Source organism: Canis aureus, chromosome 37, assembly GCF_053574225.1.
Source record: "Canis aureus isolate CA01 chromosome 37, VMU_Caureus_v.1.0, whole genome shotgun sequence".
NCBI lineage: Eukaryota > Metazoa > Chordata > Mammalia > Carnivora > Canidae > Canis > Canis aureus.
The window spans coordinates 10091725-10110359 of NC_135647.1; the positions used below are offsets into that span (position 1 = coordinate 10091725).

The 18635-nt window shown below is 34.8% G+C and overlaps 1 protein-coding gene across 5 annotated transcripts in view; it reads left to right on the forward strand.

The window, feature by feature from the left end:
• Positions 1-18635, forward strand: part of NUP153 (nucleoporin 153) — an 84907-nt gene that overhangs the window by 35853 nt on the left and 30419 nt on the right. For 4 of the 5 annotated variants that reach the window (XM_077886258.1, XM_077886260.1, XM_077886257.1 and 1 more), the window contains 9 exons: positions 2737-2985; positions 3096-3235; positions 3317-3445; positions 9183-9299; positions 9393-9437; positions 9548-9604; positions 11428-11574; positions 14871-14920; positions 15170-15296. In XM_077886258.1, coding sequence (XP_077742384.1) covers positions 2808-2985; positions 3096-3235; positions 3317-3445; positions 9183-9299; positions 9393-9437; positions 9548-9604; positions 11428-11574; positions 14871-14920; positions 15170-15296 — 990 coding nt within the window. In that variant the 5' untranslated portion in view covers positions 2737-2807. Of the gene's footprint in view, positions 1-1693; positions 1749-2736; positions 2986-3095; positions 3236-3316; positions 3446-9182; positions 9300-9392; positions 9438-9547; positions 9605-11427; positions 11575-14870; positions 14921-15169; positions 15297-18635 lie in introns of all 5 variants that reach the window. The other variant, XM_077886261.1, reaches the window with a different exon arrangement.

The following is an 18635-nucleotide window of genomic DNA, read 5'->3' on the forward strand; positions in this document are numbered from 1 at the left end:
TCCAACATCTTGGCGGAATACCATGGATTTAGGGATGTGTTTATGGGATCTCTCAGTTCTTGCAACACTGGCTTCTCTGTTCTTAGGACTGCTTCTTGTCCCTTAGCATTGCTCACCTCCTAGCATCTATTTTTTTGTATTCTGTAACAGCTGGTATTTGTTAAGCCTTAGATGGTCTAACTCTGTGCAATGATAGCCCATTCACTGTCTGGACACTCCCATCTGGATTTGGACTCCAGTTTTCTCTTCCAGGTCTAAAAATGTGCCAGGGTAGAGAGCTGGGTAGTGATAGGACTCACTGTTTGAGCTTGCTTGCTTGCTTTCTTTTTCTTTTTCTTTTTCTTTTTCTTTTTCTTTTTTTTCTTTTTGAGTGCTGTTTTCTCCTATCTGAAAGATGTCTTATATTTTGTTTATAATTATAAAATTATAGTTTTATAATATATTTTATATATTAATTTATAATATAAAATTATAGTTTTATAATTATTTAAATTATAGTGGTAGGACTAGTCTGGAGGCCCAGTTATTCCAACCTAACAGTAATGTCTTTTGTAAACCTTACAAATGACTTTAAAGTTCTTGAAAATGTATCTGAAGATGAATAAAGAAATTCTGAAAAAGAATAAGGGGAATATGGGGGTAGGTTGGAATAACTTTTCCAGTTACTAAATGTGTTCTAAAGTTGGAGTAGTAAAACATCATACTGGTACAGATACATCACTGGAGAAAGGAGTGAAAAGCCTTTTGGAATTTAGTATCGTGGTAGTGATGGCTTCTCATTCGGTGATTAAAATGTAACTTATTTAAGAAGGTTATTTTAGAATGTAAACAGGCTAACCATTTGGAAAACAATAAAGCTGAATCATTCTCTCAACTACTGCATCATAACTGATTCCAGATGGATGCAAGATTAAACATTATATTGAAATAAAAGTAGATACAAGTTATTTTCTGTATTGCAAAAGACACCATCAACAAAATAAATTGGTTCAACCAGTGATGAAAAATTAGTTGTAATATTTCAGATCACATCACACTATCTTACTGATCAAAAACTAGATTTTACTAATCTTGGGATCCCTGGGTGGCTCAGCAGTTTAGCCCATGCCTTTGGCCCAGGGCGCGATCCTGGAGACCTGGGATGGAGCCTGCATCTCCCTCTGCCAGTGTCTCTGCCCCTTTCTCTCTATATATATATCTATCATGAATAAATAAGTAAAATCTTTAAAAAAAAAAAAGATTTTACTAATCTTAATATAGGGACTATATCAGTAAGCAATTAATAGAAGAAGAAATATAAATGACCACTGAATATAGGGAAGGATGCTCAATATCTCTCATTTAAGTAAATGCAAATAAAATGATGCCATTTGACATAGTAGATTGACAGAAATCAGTAAAGGTGAATGTCCCATGTTGGAGAGTATGGTGGAAATGTACATTGTCATTTGCCATTTGTAAGAGTATAACTTGACAGGATCCTGATGTCTCATATGCAAAGGTGAACATGCACTCTTATCCATTCCGACAGAGCATTCCACATCTAATTGTTTATTCAGTTGAATCTTATTCAATTCTGTTGGATAATTAGGAAGCTTTAGGGGCCCAACTTTAGACTTACAGAATCAGATATTCTTTGGGTAGCTTAAAAGTATGTTTAATAATTTTTTTCATGTTTCTGTTATATTCTTAGAGAACCATGGATTAATCCAAAAGAATACTCTGAAAATATGCAGATATCAGTGCATGTATGTTTGATGGAAGTTGGGAAATAATCACATAAATATTGGCAGCATTGGGAAAATAATCACATAAGTATAGTCTATGATAAAATACAATGTGGTATTTAAGGGGAGTGCTTTGTATATAGAGACAAAATTGTTAAATGAAAAAACAAGTCCTAGAAAATTGGATGCATAGCATGATTATATAATTAGGGGAAACATTTACATATGCATATAAAATATCTGGGAGGATATACAAATTTAATAGTGGTTATTTCTGGAGGAACCAGACATCCTTTTTATGACTTTTTAATTTTTATCTTTAAAATATTTATTTATTTATTTATTTATTTATTTATTTATTTAGAGAATGAGGCAGACACACAGGCAGAGGGAGAAGCAGGCTCCATGCAGGAAGCGAGACGTGGGACTCGATCCTGGGTCTCCAGGATCACACCCCGGCTGCAGGCGGCGCTAAACCGCTTCACCACCGGGGCTGCCCTGACTTTTTTTTTTTTTAAGATTTTATTTATTTATTTATTCATGAGAGAGAGGGAGGGAGAGAGAGGCAGAGGAAGAAGCAGGAGCCCGATGTGGGACTCAATCCCGGGTCTCTAGGTTCAGGCAGGGCTAAACCGCTGAACCACCGGGGCTGCCCACTTTTTATGACTTTCTTATATAATTTCTTTGACTTGATTTTTCACAAGCAAGTTTTATATCAATTCAAGGGGAAAAAACAACCATGCACTTGTAGAAGTTGTATGTGAACTCTGAAACATGGTTTGATACTAGGTTAAGTAAATTTGTTGCAGTTAGATGAAACTTCATTTCATCTAAAAAGAATAACCTAAAAAAAAAACCAGACAAACCTAAATTGGGCTTATCATGGGAGGCCTCAGTGACTTGAAGCTGTATTTGTATAGTATGTTTTCTTAAATGCCATTTTGTTGTGATATTGTATTGCTTTTTCTAAGCTGTATATTCATAGTATTAATGTTTGTTTGTTTTTAAGAACCCTCAACAACTAGTACTTCTTCAAATTACCCAGATGTATTAACAAGGCCTTCTCTTCATCGGAGCCATATGAATTTCTCCATGTTGGAATCTCCTGCATTACACTGTCAGCCCTCCACATCCTCGGCATTCCCAATTGGCAGTTCTGGATTTTCCCTTGTAAAGGAAATTAAAGATTCTACCTCTCAGCATGATGATGATAACATCTCAACTACCAGTGGTTTTTCTTCAAGAGCTTCTGATAAAGGTATTCTTGGCATTTGGTAGTGAAGTTAAATTTCATGGGATAGGTTTTTTCTGACTTGTAATGTCCATTTTCTTGTAATCAGTGCTCTTACTATGCATATTTTTGTTTAGATATAGCTGTTACAAAGAACACTTCAGTGCCACCTCTATGGTCCCCAGAGGCTGAACGGACTCCTTCACACTCACAGCACACTGCCACCAGCTCAAAAAAACCAGCATTCAACTTGTCTGCCTTTGGAACGCTTTCCCCTGTGAGTACTAATAGGTTTTGATTTAATCACACTAGTTTTGAGTGTTTATTACTCATGATTTATTATTGTGTTTCTGCGCAGTCACTTGGGAATTCTTCAGTCCTTAAAACAAGTCAGCTTGGAGATTCTCCTTTTTATCCTGGAAAAACAACGTATGGTGGGGCAGCAGCTGCTGTAAGACAACCTAAACTACGAAACACACCATATCAGGTTGGTCTGAATAGAAGGACTGAGAACTTAAAAATAACAATTGACAAGTAACTAATAGACCTCAAGTGGAATTGTGGTTTGGTTATTTTTTGGTAAAATGATAGAACTGTGGATTAGAAACATTGTTGTCATTTAGGGACTATCTGAATGTTATTTTAGACCTGAGTGAATAAATTTATTCATTACATTTGTGAGTGTGTTATATGCCTCTGTGCTTTTAGAAATTAATTGAGATAATATTTTTTTTTAATTTTTTTTTTTTAATTTTTTTTTATTTATTTATGATAGTCACAGAGAGAGAGAGAGAGAGAGGCAGAGACATAGGCAGAGGGAGAAGCAGGCTCCATGCACCGGGAGCCTGATGTGGGATTCGATCCCGGGTCTCCAGGATCGCGCCCTGGGCCAAAGGCAGGCGCCAAACCGCTGTGCCACCCAGGGATCCCGAGATAATATTTTTTTTCAAAAAATTGAGGTGTAAATTATATATCGTAGAACTTACCCTTATTAGAGTATTAGAACTTTAAGAAAATAGAGTTGTGTACCATCTCTGGAATCAGAGAATGGAATAAACGTTTCCACCCCAAAATGTTACCTTGTACCTCTCTATAGTCAATCCCTCTTTCCATTTCCACCCTCTGACAACCGATCTGTTTTTTTTTTTTTTCCTGTAGTTGTGATTTTTCTAGAACATCATTTAAATTTAATCAATGTAGTATCTAGCCTTTTGAATCTGGCTCATTGTACTTAGTTTGCGTAATGCATCTGAGATTAATATATATTTTTGCATATGTCAATAGTTCCTTTTATTGCTGAGTTATAATTTATCCATTCACTAGTGAAAGGACACTTGGGCTGTTTTTGATTTGAGGCAAGTGTGATTAAAGGGGTTATGAGTATTTTGTGTGAATGTTAATTTTCATTTCTCTTGGGTAAACACCAAGAAGCTGGCTGCGGGGTCTTATGATAAGTATACATTAAACTTTATAATATAGTGCCAGGCTGTTTTCCAGAGTGGCTGGTACCACTTTGCATTTTCAGCAGTGTTCTGGGCAGCACTTGTCATCAGTTCTTTGTTTTTGTTTTTGTTTTTTTAATTTTTTTATCTTTAATTTTTTTATTTTAGCTATTCTAATTGGCATGTAGTGGTAACTCCACATTAACTGTGTTTTTTATTTATGAAACTGAGCATAATTTTGTGTGCTTATCTGCCATAAATGTATTATCTTTGGTGAAGCATCTGTTCAAATCTTTTGTCATTTTTTTGTTTTAAAGATTTATTTATTTATTTTGAGAGAGAATGAGAGCATGCTCATGTGCACTGGAAGGAGGGGAAGGCAGTGGGAGAATCTCAAGCAGATTCTTGGCAGAGTCGGGAGCCCAGTGTAGGGCTCCATCACGTGACTTTGAGATCATGACTTGAGTCAAATCAAGAGTCAGACATTCAACCAGCTGAGCCACCCAGGCTCCCCTTGCCCATTTTTTAATAGGGTTGTTTTCTTAATGGATCATGCCCTGAGCCGAAGGCAGATGCTAACCACTGAGCCACCCAGGTGTCTCTGGTTTAAGCCTTCTGAAAAGAAGTTTTAGACTTGATGGCATTCAGTATGTTGGGGTTTTTTCCCCTCGTATGGTTCATGCTTTTGGTGTAGTGTATAAGACATTTTTGACTAACATAGGGTCACAGATTTTTTCCTATGTTTTCTAGAGGCATTATAGTTTTAGGTTTTAATTCAGGCCTTCTGATCTATTTTAAGTTAATTTCTGTCTGTGGTATGTATCATGTCATGAGGTGTAGGGATCAAGACTTTTTTTAGCATAAGGTGTATCCAATTTTTCTAGTACCATTTGCTGAAAGGGTTATACATTCTACATTGCATTGCCTTTGCATCTTTGTTGAAAATCAGTTAACTGTATATGTGGGTCTGTTTTTTGACTTTGTTTCTATGTATCCTTTGGCTAACTCTAAACTGTCTTGATACTATAGCTTTACAGTAAGTCTTGAAATTGCTAATGTGAGTCCTCCAACTTTGTTCTTTTACAAACTTGTTTTGGCTTTCTTAGATCTTTGTTTTCTCATAATTTTAGAATCCACATTACCAGTTTCTGTAACTTACTGGAATGTGGATTAAAATTGCATTAGTTGGGATGCCTGGGTGGCTCAGCTGTGGAGCTGTCTGCCTTTGACTATTACTTTTATGGATTTTACTTTTATGATTCCCAGGGATCAAGTCCCACATCAGGCTCCCTGTGAGGAGCCTGCTTCTCCCTCTGCTTATGTCTCTGCTTCTCTCTGTCTCTCATGAATAAATAAATAAAATCTTAAAAAAAAGAAAGAATTGCATTGAGTCTAAAGATGAATTTAGGGAACATCAACATCTTTTTTTTAAATTTTTTTTTTTGGGGAACATCTACATCTTAATTAACTTGTTCAATAATCCTTGAACACAGCATGGCTCTCCATGTATCTTTTTGAAATTTTTTATCAGTGTTTCATAGTATTCATCACACAGACCTTGCACATATTTTGTTAGATTTATACCTGAGTATTTCATGTTTTTTGATACTAGTTAAGAATAAATAGCCTAAATAGTCTATTCAATAAATTTAAATTTTTTAAAAATATTTATTTATTTATGATAGTCAGAGAGAGAGAGAGAGAGGCAGAGACATAGGCAGAGGGAGAAGCAGGCTCCATGCACCGGGAGCCCGATGTGGGATTCGATCCCGGGTCTCCAGGATCGCGCCCTGGGCCAAAGGCAGGCACCAAACTGCTGCGCCACCCAGGGATCCCCTATTCAATAAATTTAATATGTATACCTTCCAGCAAAGAAAACTTCAGGCTCAGATAATTTCCTTGATAAATTCTACCAAACATTTAAGAAAGATATAATACCAATTCTATGCATACTTTTCCGTGTAATAGGAGGATATACTTTCCAACATATTTATGAGGCCAACATTACCCTGATACTGAAACCAGACAAAGACATTGCAAGAAAGTCACAGACAAGTATTTCTAGTGAATTACAGACCTAAAGCTTCTCTACAAATACTTGCAAATTGAATCTACTATATATAAAAAGATACTATTTTATAATCGAGTAGGGCTTATCCCAGGAATACAAGGTTGGCCTAACATTTGAAAATTAATATGATCTACCATGAAAACAAACTCTTAAAGAATAAAAACCATATGAACATTTCTACAGATGTATAAAACACGTTAGACAAAATTTAGTGTCCATCAGATAAAAATTTTCTATAGCTTGAGGAATAAAGCGGGTCTCCTCAACCTGATCAGTGCTACCTATAGAAAATCTTCAGCTAGCCTCATACTAATGGTGAAAGACTGAATACTCTTCTCACGTCAGTAAAAGAAGGATGTCTGTTCGAGCTGCTACTGTTTAATGCTATACTGTAGTCCTATCCAATGCAAGAAGAAAGATATACAAGGCATATGGATTGGGGAGGAAGAAAAAATTATTTCTGTTCATGACAATGTGCTTATCTACATAGAAAAGCCTAAGAAATTAAAAAAAAAAAAAAAAAGAGTTACCAAAACTTTTAAGTGAGTTTAGCAAGATCCCAGGATACAAGGTCAATATACAAAATCAGTTGTATTTTACATACATATGAGCAAAGAACAAGTGGAAATCGATAACTTAAAAAAAACAAATTCAAGGTAAATCCTACCATTCTGTGTTTTACCATAAAGTAACAGTTTTTTTGAAGTTTATAAACATTCTGTTTTATTGTATTTGTTGTGCCTATTACTTTTATGGATTTTGACATTTTAAAGGTGGAGAAGTAATATGTAGGCTTTTGGAGAGGGGAATCTACGTGAAGAGAACAGTCTGTGACAAACAACAATGGCATAGAAACATATATTTTAAGATTTTTGTCTTTAGTTTCCTAATTATAGGATGATTTCGTGTATATAGTTAACAGTAATTAGAGTTTTATTTCTGAAAGTGTTCATGAAGGGCAATATTTTGTTATTTAAGAAAGAGTTAACTCGATGTTGGAGTTACACAGGGAGCTTTTTCTAGAACTTAAACTGGATCATATTACTCCTTTAAACATTTTTTAAAGTTAAAATAATAGTTCAGCATGTTAGAAGATTAGATGATATAAGCCTATGATTCATAGAGTAGTCCAAGTCAGAGTGTGTTCTTGCTATTTCTTCCTTTCTTACATTGAATTTTATACTTTTTAATGCCAAGTCATGACATACCCTTAGAATCCTTCTCAGCACAGGCTTTGAAATGTTTATCATTGACATTTAAGCTGAATCCATTTGTTAGTCCTTTCCTAGAGTTATTAGAGCTGGGAGGTCTATTAAAGATTCTTTAACTCAGTTCTATTTTATTGATTAGTGAATTGAGGCCCTGAGTGGCCAGTAGAACCCAGTGACAGGACAGAATATCATATTTTCCTAGAGGATTTTAGTGTTGTCTCATATTTGCCAAAGCTTCTGGCCTGAAAGCAATCCTTAATGGGCATCAACTTCTTAATAAAGCTGATGGAGAATATTGCAGCTACTCTAAAATGTCATCAGTGTTTGGTATCAGAGAAGCATTATTTATAAAGTAGTTATTATGCTTCAGTTTTTTTAGCTCTTATGAGCTATTTGTAGAAACTGAGTTTCGATTGTGATAATATCTTTATATTAAGCATTGTCAGATTGTGATAGTCACTTGGTTATTGGATTGTTTTAATGCATTTTTGAGAAAAGTGTTTTAATTGGAATTTGTAAACAGTGCTTGCATATTAAAGCATACTTGTCTATTCTTTGTTAGGGGTTTTCCTTAACTCCAATTTTAAGAAAGTTACAGGCATAAAGAAATAGCCTGAGTATTTAAAATTTTTAGGTCAAAATTTGAGAAATGAGTTAGTCTAAAAAGCTAAATTTTCTTTACAATAGAGTCTATAATCTTTTCATTTAGTTATCTTGGAGTTTAATTAACTAATATCTAGAATAATATTTTAATATACTTCTTATTACTTTAGTTCTCTTATTTTAAAATTAAATTTTATTTTTTTATTGAATTACAGTTGACACACAATATTATATTAGTTTAGGTGCACAGCATAGTGATGGCATAGTGATTCAACAGGCTATAAAGAAATAGCCTGAGTATTTAAAATTTTTAGGTCAAAATTTGAGAAATGAGTTAGTCTAAAAAGCTAAATTTTCTTTACAATAGAGTCTATAATCTTTTCATTTAGTTATCTTGGAGTTTAATTAACTAATATCTAGAATAATATTTTAATATACTTCTTATTACTTTAGTTCTCTTATTTTAAAATTAAATTTTATTTTTTTATTGAATTACAGTTGACACACAATATTATATTAGTTTAGGTGCACAGCATAGTGATGGCATAGTGATTCAACAAGAAGGGTTTGATTTAGACTTCAGGGATAAATGGATTAAGATAATGCTTAAACTTCATACCAGTGATCTCACTTTTCCCATTTAACATAGCTACAGATCTTTAGCATAGTGCATGCTATCTTGTTTCTGATTGTAAAAGTCATTGGCTTTTCAGTAAAGATACAGAGAAAAAAAAATTGAACTCATGGATAATGACACCACCCAGAGATAAATTGCTGTTACCATATTAATCCTGTTTCTCTGTGGAGATACATTCTGTTTTGTAAATATTTTCATTTCTTGAAATATGTGCTTTAGAGTTTACAGTCCAAAAAAATAATACAGTGTTTACTTTATAGGCACCAGTTCGAAGACAGATGAAAGCTAAACAGCCCAATGCACAATCTTACGGTGTGACTAGTTCAACAGCTCGGCGAATATTGCAGTCTTTAGAGAAGATGTCAAGCCCTCTGGCGGTAAAATTTTAGAATCACAATTAAATCCGGGTGTGTAACAAAATTTGAGTTTTGTGAAAAATCTTAATTATGTTATTGTTTCAATATTAACAGGATGCAAAAAGAATTCCATCTATTGTTTCTTCTCCCCTGAATTCTGTAAGTTGACTTTTAAACCTTTTTTAAGAGAGCTATTTTTATATATTAGTGATGAAAATCTTATTTTTCAAAATTTCCAATCCTATTCTAATAGTATTTTGTTTTTTCAGCCTCTTGATAGGAGTGGAATAGATACCACTGCAGACTTTCAAGCCAAAAGGGAAAGGGTAAAACTTCTTTTGCATTTATTTACTTAAAGTTTCAGCAGTTTTGTTATATTTATTTTTAAGTTACTAAATCTACAAATTGAATTTGATAGTCGTTAGGGGGCGTGGTTGAAAGATAAGATTTTTTTACTTGGACATTGTAGCTTCTTGTGAGTGCCTGCCTTAGCACAGTGCTGTATTCACAGTAAACTCTCAGTCAATATTTTTTGATTATTTGGCATTTCCATTTTCAGCATCTTGGTAGTCTTTGTGTAACTTTTTTCCTGATGATAAATAAAAGTTGGAGTGAAAAGTGCTTGAAGTGTTTGTTTAGTAATTCAGTGAACTAAAACCCTCACTGAAAAGTTACTTTTGTAAACTTTCCTCATTAACAAACATGTCAAATCTGTTGTAATAGAATTTCAAATTGCTAGATCTTTCTTTAGCCAAGTACTGTTCCAAGATATGGGAACTAATAAAAAAAATATAACTTATAGTATCTTGATAACCCTTTTTAGTGTGTTCTATTTGGTTAAAATTAGTTTTGGATGTTACTGTGAAAAAAAGAAAATGATGGATACAGTTAAAGAGGTATATTTTTTGTTAGTTGTGCTTGTGGTTAGTTAAGTATCCTTTGGGGGAAGCAGATTCCCAGATTCTTACTTGTGAAAGCATTTATTACACCAGTTTTCCCCAGAAGTAACTGATTGAAATGATCATAATTTTCTGAATTAATTGTGGGAACTGTATGTGAGATATTGGTAAATTATAATTATTTTTACTGAAATTCTGTAAAGAAGGCTAAAATTGAGGGGTTTTGGGCGGATAGTGTTGCTTTACAATTTTTTAGCATTACCTAGATGTTTGTAATCAGGCAAGAGGGAATCCATTATTAGCCAATGGGATTAATTTATGGCATTAGTTGCTTTTCTCAAAGTCCTGTTTTATGTCAGATTGTCTAAAAAGTAAATGTAAAAAACTGCCATAATGCAAATTCTCATTGATAAAAGTTTTAGTAAAGATGGAGTATAATATCAATCCAATGTTATTAATGAGTGTTAGGATATATAAAAGCCAGAATACAATATTGTGGCTCATGTTTCACAGATGTTATCAGAACAGCCTGCAAAATAGACTATCTCATTGAGTTGTAAGATCACAGTTGTGATGAGGATTCAGGGAAGAGCTAGTATACAGAGGCTTTGCCTTGGAAACCAATGTTGTTCACAGCTGCTGCTGAGTGAAAGGACTATATTCATAGTAGTACAGTCTTTGGACAGAGTAGAAGTCATACAGCAACAGGACTTTTACTGTGTTTTCTTGTTGCAAAAGATTGTTGACAAAACACTTGTGTGCTTAGATAATAATGCTGGTTTATTTTTGGTTTTGAAATTCTTTGCTCCCTTTTTTTGGGCAATTATTTTCATAGCTAGTTTAAAAATAATTTATTTCCAGCTGAAGGATATCTAAAAAGTAATTTGGGGAAAATGTGGCAAAATCATTTTAGTTTCTATATTTGAAATTCAATAAAAACTTAGATTTGTAGAACAATTTTGAATATAATTTCCATTTTGTGCATAGGCACATATATGTGAAAAGTTATTAAGTCTAGAATAAAATAGTCTGTGCAACCATTTGGAATTTTATATTTAGGTTTATAAATATTTATGCCTTTCATTCTATTACTGTCAGCTTTTCCTTTTAGTATTTGCATCCTTTGGGTACTTCTCTAAGAAATATTCATCTAGGTCTCTAGGTCACATTAATTATTTATTGCCAAATGATTTTTAGATATGTGTCACTGATATATATGAAAATAAAGGTTTGTCTTTGGTTTCTATAAGGTGGACTCTCAGTATCCCCCTGTTCAGAGACTCATGACCCCAAAGCCAGTTTCCATAGCAGCAAATCGAACTGTTTATTTTAAACCATCTCTGACCCCATCTGGTGAATTAAGGAAGACTAATCAAAGAATAGATAAAAAGCACAGTGTGAGTATGTGTTTATTTTCACTCATCTTTGATTATCGATTAAAATGAGTAAGAATAGATAAGATACAAGTACTCTACCATTGCAGTGTAGCAACTAGAGAATGCATGAAGATTGTGTGTTAGTGATTATAAATGGTATGCCTTTCAAATGGCTGGCACCTTGATCAAATCCTAAATTCGTGCTTACTAGTAACACTAATATGTACTCATAGTTTAGATTAAATAATTTTGCCAGAATTACTTTATAAACTGTATTTTGTTTGTGGTGGTGTTGAACTGTTTGAAAATAAAATGGCACATAACACATCTATTCACCCCTAAGTACTTTGACATGCATTTTCTATTTTCTTGCATATTATCACATCTGAATAAATTAATGTTTGTTCCTTCCTAATATTACTTGATGTTTAGCCCACACTCCAGTATTGTTTATAGTTGCTTTTTTGAATCAGAATCCAAGCAGATTTCACACATTGCTTTGGTTTTGTCTTTATAGATCTCAAGCCTTGACTCCTTTACCATATTGTTTTTCTTTTAAAATAACTGCTTTATTTGAGATATAATTCACATAATGTACCATTCATCTATTTGAAGAGTACATAGTGGTGCAGTGTATATTCTCAGTTGTTCAGTCATCACCACAGTGGATTTTAGAACATTGTCATCACCATTCTCCCCATCCGCCCCAAACCTTATACCTGTTAGTAGTCATTCCCCACTCCTCTCTCTCCAGCCCTAAGCAGCCACTGATCTGTCTCTATGGATTTGCTTATTCTGGACGTTTCATACAAATGGAGTTTTAAAATATGTGGTCCTTGGTGACTGGCTTATTTCACTTAGCATAATGTTTTTAAGGTTCATCTATGTCATAGTACGCATCAGAACTTTGTTCCTTTTTGTGTGGCTGAGTAATATTTCATTGTTTGGATATATACTAGATTTTGTTTATTCTTTCATCAGTTGAGGGGACATTTGGATTGTTTTTTACTTTTTTTTTTGACTGTAATGAATAATCCTGTGAACGTTTGTGTACAGGTATTTTGTAGACATGTTTTTGTCATTTTTCTGGGTTCTATACCTAAGAGCAGAATTGCTGGACAAAATTGGTTTTTGATAAGACCAGGCCAGTTGTCTTAAAATGTCCCATGTTCTGGGTTTGTCTGTTGTGTTATTTAGTTAAAGTGTATTTTTTTGTATTTATTGAGTTTATATAGTATCTTACTCTTAATGCCTTTACTTACATTTAATCTCTTATTTAATCTCTTATTTTAATCTCATCTTCATAACCTGATTTATTAAAATTTTTCAAACTAAAGTTGAGAGAATAGTATAGTGTTTACTCATTACTCCTTGATTCACCGATCATTAACACTTTGTCTTGTTTGCTTTATTAAAATTTAAAAAATAATTTGAATTAATGAATTTAATGAATTTACAGAATTAGCAAGAACTTTTCTTTCTTTCTTTCTTTTTTTTTTTTTTTTTTAAGCAACCCAGGGCCGGGTCCCGGGTTGGCTGGCAGCTCCACGGCCAGCGCGGCCCCGAGCGCCCAATTATAAGACTTAACAGTTTACTATATTTGTTCTAACTTTGCTGTGTATTTCCTGTAGGTAGGGAATGCCCTTAATGTAATAAATGCAGAATAGTTATCAAACCAGAAACTTAAAATTGTACAATAGATTATTATCTAATGTACAGATTTTATTTAGATGTTGCCAGTTGTCCCAGAAGAAAAAAATTCAAGATTATGTATGCATTTAGTTTTCATGTGTCTTTGTCTCCTTTAGTGTAGAACAGTTCCTTATGGTTTTTGTTTGTTTTTGTATTTCATAGCATCGATATTTCTAAAGTACAAGTAAGTTACTGTGTAGAATGTCCTGCAATTTGGGGATGTCTAATGTTTCCTCATGATTAGATTCCAGTTATGTCCTCTTTTCTAAAAATTTTTTTTTTTTTATTTTAAAGCATGTGCAAGCAGGGGGGAGGGGCACAGGGAGAGAGGGAAAATCTCAAGCAGACTATGCCCCGAATGCAGCCTCACTCAGGGCTCGAGCTCAGTGACCCTGAGATCATGTCCTGAGCTGAAATGGAGAGTTGGATGCTTAACCAGCTGAGCTGTCCAGGTACCCCCCTGGGTAATAATACCAAAGAATAGATGTTGAGCTCTTCTCAGCCTATCATGTTAAGAAGCACATGCTCTCATTACTAGCAGTGTGGTTATTAAGGTGGTGGTAGTAGGATTTCTCCAATATAAAGTTACTATTTTATCTTTTGTAATAAATATCTTGTAGGTTGATAACTTTGAGAGGATAAATATCCTTTTAGTAGTTAGCATTATTGGTGATTTTTGCCCAAGACCATTGTTTGTAGATGGACAGAGGGTGGTTTTCTAACTTCACTCCTTTGTACACTTATTAGTTGTCCTCCTCCTGGAGGAAAAGTTTTCTCTCATTTATGAACCTATCTGTGTTTTTATGTCAACTTTATTTCTCACAGTTTATTCGTTATAATCCTTTATTGGCATTATTTATTTTGATGTTCATATTGTCTTATTTGGCCTTTGAACTAGCTCCTGTGTCCTTGTAGTATTTGCTTTTAGATTTTGAACACTTAGTTGTTTTTTGATACAGGAGAATCAAGACTTGGGGCATCTGGGTGGCTTGTTCAGTTAAGCATCCAATTCTTAGTTTCAGCTCAGGTCATGATTTCAGGGTCATGAGATCGAGCCCTAAGTGGGAGGTGGGAGGAGGGCTTTGTGCTCAGTGGGGAGTCTGCTTGAGGTTCTTTCCCTCTGCTCCTCCTCCTGCTTGTGCTCTCTCTCTCTCTCTCTCAAATAAGTAAAAATACTTAAAAAAAAAAAAAAAAATCCAGGCTCATCCTGTAAATTTCTGGTCCCCACCTTCTGTTTTGTTATTTCTCTGAAGAGCTGTGATACCCTTTAAATGGAGGAACTTAATTTGCAGAGAATCATTTCAAAGAGAATATCCTTATACATTTGCTTACACCTTTAGTAGGCTATGATGAGAGATGAGTAGAAGTATTTTTTGGTTTGTAAGTGTATTAACTTTGTATACTACCTTGTTTGAAGGGCAGTGTGTGCTCAGTGACATTTTATTTGTATAATCGTGCTGTAATTCAGTTACCATTCAGAAAGCAGGGTATAAGTCACAAGTTTTAGGATTTACTAACTAAAAACCCATCAAATTCAAATATTAAAATGGACAGACAGAAGGGAGGTATTGGGAAAATTAAAACAAACAGGCATGTAAATTTGGTGTGTGCTCATTTTGTTCTAGACTGGATATGAAAAACCTGTGACGCCAGGACAAACTAGAGAACAAGAAAGGTAATGTCTTTACATAGCTAAGCTTCTTTATATTTCACTTGTAAGGCTTTTGTTTATGTATTTTGTTTTTGAAGATTAAGAATGTTAAAAAACTATGCATACACACAAATCTGTCAGCTTTTAAAATAACATTTGGTTGAATATTTCTTCTTTTTGTTAGCAGTTCTAATTTTTAGGTCTTCAGTTAGTTAACAAGTTATGGACCAGAGTAATATATCATTTGTTTTAATTTTCTTTTTCTTTGCCTAGTGGCTTTTCTTACCCAAATTTCAGTATGTCTGCAGCCAATGGTTTATCTTCTGGAGTAGGTAGTGGAGGCGGCAAGATGAGACGAGAGAGAACGCGCTTTGTTGCATCTAAACCTCCAGAGGAGGAGGTAAGGTTCTATCCTTCATGTTCTTAAAGTTTATTGAAAGCTTTGGTGTGGTGGTGGTGGGAGACCCTGAGGGGTGGGGCTTGGGGGAGACTCAGCACAAGAATGACTAATCTGTTGTTGGAACAGTCCCTCCCCAGTGTGAGTGCACATGCATGTCTGTGTGTTCAATGCTTCCCTTCACTGTGATGACACAGGAAACCTAACCTCAGACCTGAAGTTCCATGGATGCCACTAAAAAACCATAATTCTTCAAATAAGAGAATTAGAATTGAAATTACTTGACCTTTGGAATATTACCGTATTGTTAGGATTTGCCTGTTTTATGAATGAATTAACGCTGTGTGTGTTCTTATCACTTACCATTTTCTTCATATCATTTGTAAAATTTACCAGTGTTATGAAAAAAAATTGCAAGTTGTATAATTTCACTGTTAACACATTTGTCCAGTCTGAAAATTTAGCACCCTCTGTTCTGCAAGGTACATGTGGGTTGATTCCTTTTTTTTTTTTTTAAGATTTTACTTATTTATTCATGAGAGACGCAAAGGGAGAGGCAGGGTCCCTGTAGGGAGCTGGATGTGGGACTCATTCCCTGAGCCGGAGGCAGGAGCTAAACCACTGAGGCACCCAGGTGTCCCTGTGGGTTGATTCCTAATATATGCGGAGGTGAATGTTTATGCATGTCTGCCTCGGCACACGTGCAGTGTGTTCTCTAGGCTGAAATTGTTGGGTTTTAGGGGATGATACACATCTTCACACTATTAAATGTTGCTCTCTTGCTCCTGAAGGTAGTTTGAATACTTCCTTCCACATGACAGTAGATGAATATGCTTTTTCTTTTTCCTTATGAATACTTGATTTTTTTCTTTTTTAAGTTTTTGCCAAGGCAATGGATATGAAGTTGTCAAGTGTTAAGCCATTGGAGTTTTATTTTGCATTACCTGTTTATAAGGGAGGGAGACCTCTTCTGAGTTCCTTGGTTATTTGGGGTTTCTCTCTTTATCCATTTTTTATGGATTATTTCTTTCATTAAGAAGATTTTTTTTTTTTAAAGATTTCTGTATGCTGAAAATGAAAGTTTGAAGAACATGAGGACTAATCAAAGATTGATTAACTTTTCTTTCTATAGGCTGCTCTATTTATTTTCTAAATACTTTGAGTTGCATGCAGACCTCCTTTCAATCTTTTTACAAGTGAATTTCAGCTTAATGGGATCATTTAAGTCTTGATACATAATGCTTCCATTTGTCTGTTTCTAATTAAAATTTCATTGGTAACTTCATTGACTCATGAGTTTTTTAGGAGTTTTTAGATTTTTTAAACATTTTCTGTAACAGTTCCTGTTAACTCTAAAGTCATGTTTTGGTTGAAATTACTGTACGAGTTAGTATCACTTTCCTTCTTAGTCTGTTGGTATGTTTCCCAAGTTTATTTAGAGTAGGCAGTCTTTCATTTTCGTTTCCTTTCTCTACCCTTTTCCTGCTTAGCAATTCTATAGTTGTGCCTTGTGAAGGCCTCAGAACCATTGCTTCTTTGGCAGCTGGGACTTTCTGCCCCCCCCTCGCCTGTCTTGTGGTATGTGGCATTATACTGGGGTTTCAGCTCAGGTGCTGGTCTTGAGGTTCTCCTTTTTGCTCTCCTGCTGGAGTGTTGGGAAGGGAAGGAATGTATTAATGTATTCTACTGTCTTGAAAGAAAAGGTTTTGAATGCCAGTAATGATACAGCATGTAACATTTTGTATGTTTCTTAGCAAACCGATTTTATTTTATTGAAGCTGTTTATGTAGACTTGATTAAGTTACCTCTAAAATGGGTTATTTGTCTTGCTTTGTATACATAAAGAAATGAGTATCTGAGTAATACAGCTTATTATACAGCCTGTTCTTTAGATGAGCTTTTACATTTCTCGGTAAAAGTTGTGTCTTTAAGCTGTCTTTTAAACTTTATCCCTGTATGAGGAAAAAACATTTTTATTTGGTGTTTGCCAGATAACAGATTTGTGAATTCTGCTTGTTTCCCTTTAGTTTCAACTTTTAAGAATATATTCCTAAGATCTTTAGGTGAAGTTCAGGTCACTGTAGCTAATTTTGGCTGTCTTAGAGATGGGTGTTTACTGTGATTTCACTGTATCAAGATATTAGGAGTGGGTGGAAATTTATTGATTTACTTTTGCTCTTGTTACTTTGGCATACTAATTGTGATGAGGAGCTTTATGAAAGTAAGCCTCCAGGCCTCTTTATCACCTCTTCCCTTCTCTGGGCCCCCTCTCCATTCTGGCCAACTGCCAACTTGCATCCCAGGATGCCTCACTCAGCTCCTGTCTCTAGTTCTGTTCCACACTGGAGTTAGAGTCTCTGTATTTCTGAGGAAAGAGGGGTGGCTGGCTACCTCAAACGTTCTGCCTACCCTGTGTTTTTAAAATCTAGGTAGAATAGGTTTTGGGTAGATGCTTTCTTATTTTGTATTCAGTGCTGTTTTTATTTCAGATGACGAATAATGTTTAGACCACTAGTTCTTAATTCAGTTAAAGTTCATAGGAACTTTTGATAAAGGATAGAATATTCATTTTTGTGGGTATCTTAGTCGGCTTTTGGGATAGATCAAATGGAAGAAATTTTAATTTTAGTGGAGTGTAAACAAATTATACTCATTTCCGGTACTATTGGTATGTAGCAGGGATTGGTATATTTTGATTTACTTAAAACATTCAGGTTAACAGAACTTTATATTGTAAATAACCCATTTTGCATTATGAGATAGTAGAAGTATGGTTTATCTCCTTTCCTGTTAGATCTCAAAATTTGTAAGGACTCTGTTAATCACTAAGCATTTGGTATTTTGCCTCTACTATGCTACCAGTTTGGTTTTTTTTGGGGGAGGGGGGCTCGTCCGGGATCTGAACCCGGGACCAGTTTGGTTTTTATAATGAAGAAGCTCATCAATACAGAATATATGATTATATAATATGACTGAGTCGGGGAGATTTTTTTTTTTTTTTAAGATTTATTTATTTATTCATTCAGAGAGAGCGAGGCAGAGACACAGGCAGAGGGAGAAGCAGGCCCCATGCAGGAAGCCCGATGCGGGACTCGATCCCGGGTCTCCAGGACCACACCTCAGGCTCCAGGCGGCACTAAACCACTGCGCCACCGGGGCTGCCCAAGCTGGGGAGATTTAATTGCTTGATTTTGGGGGGCAAATAACCTAAAAGTGGAGGAGCTACATTTTATGATATGTGTTTTAACTTTTTAAAAAAATTTATTAAGTAATCTCTGCTCCCAATGTGGATGGAGCTCAGACTCAGAACCCCAAGATCAAGAGTTTCATGTTTTTTGACTG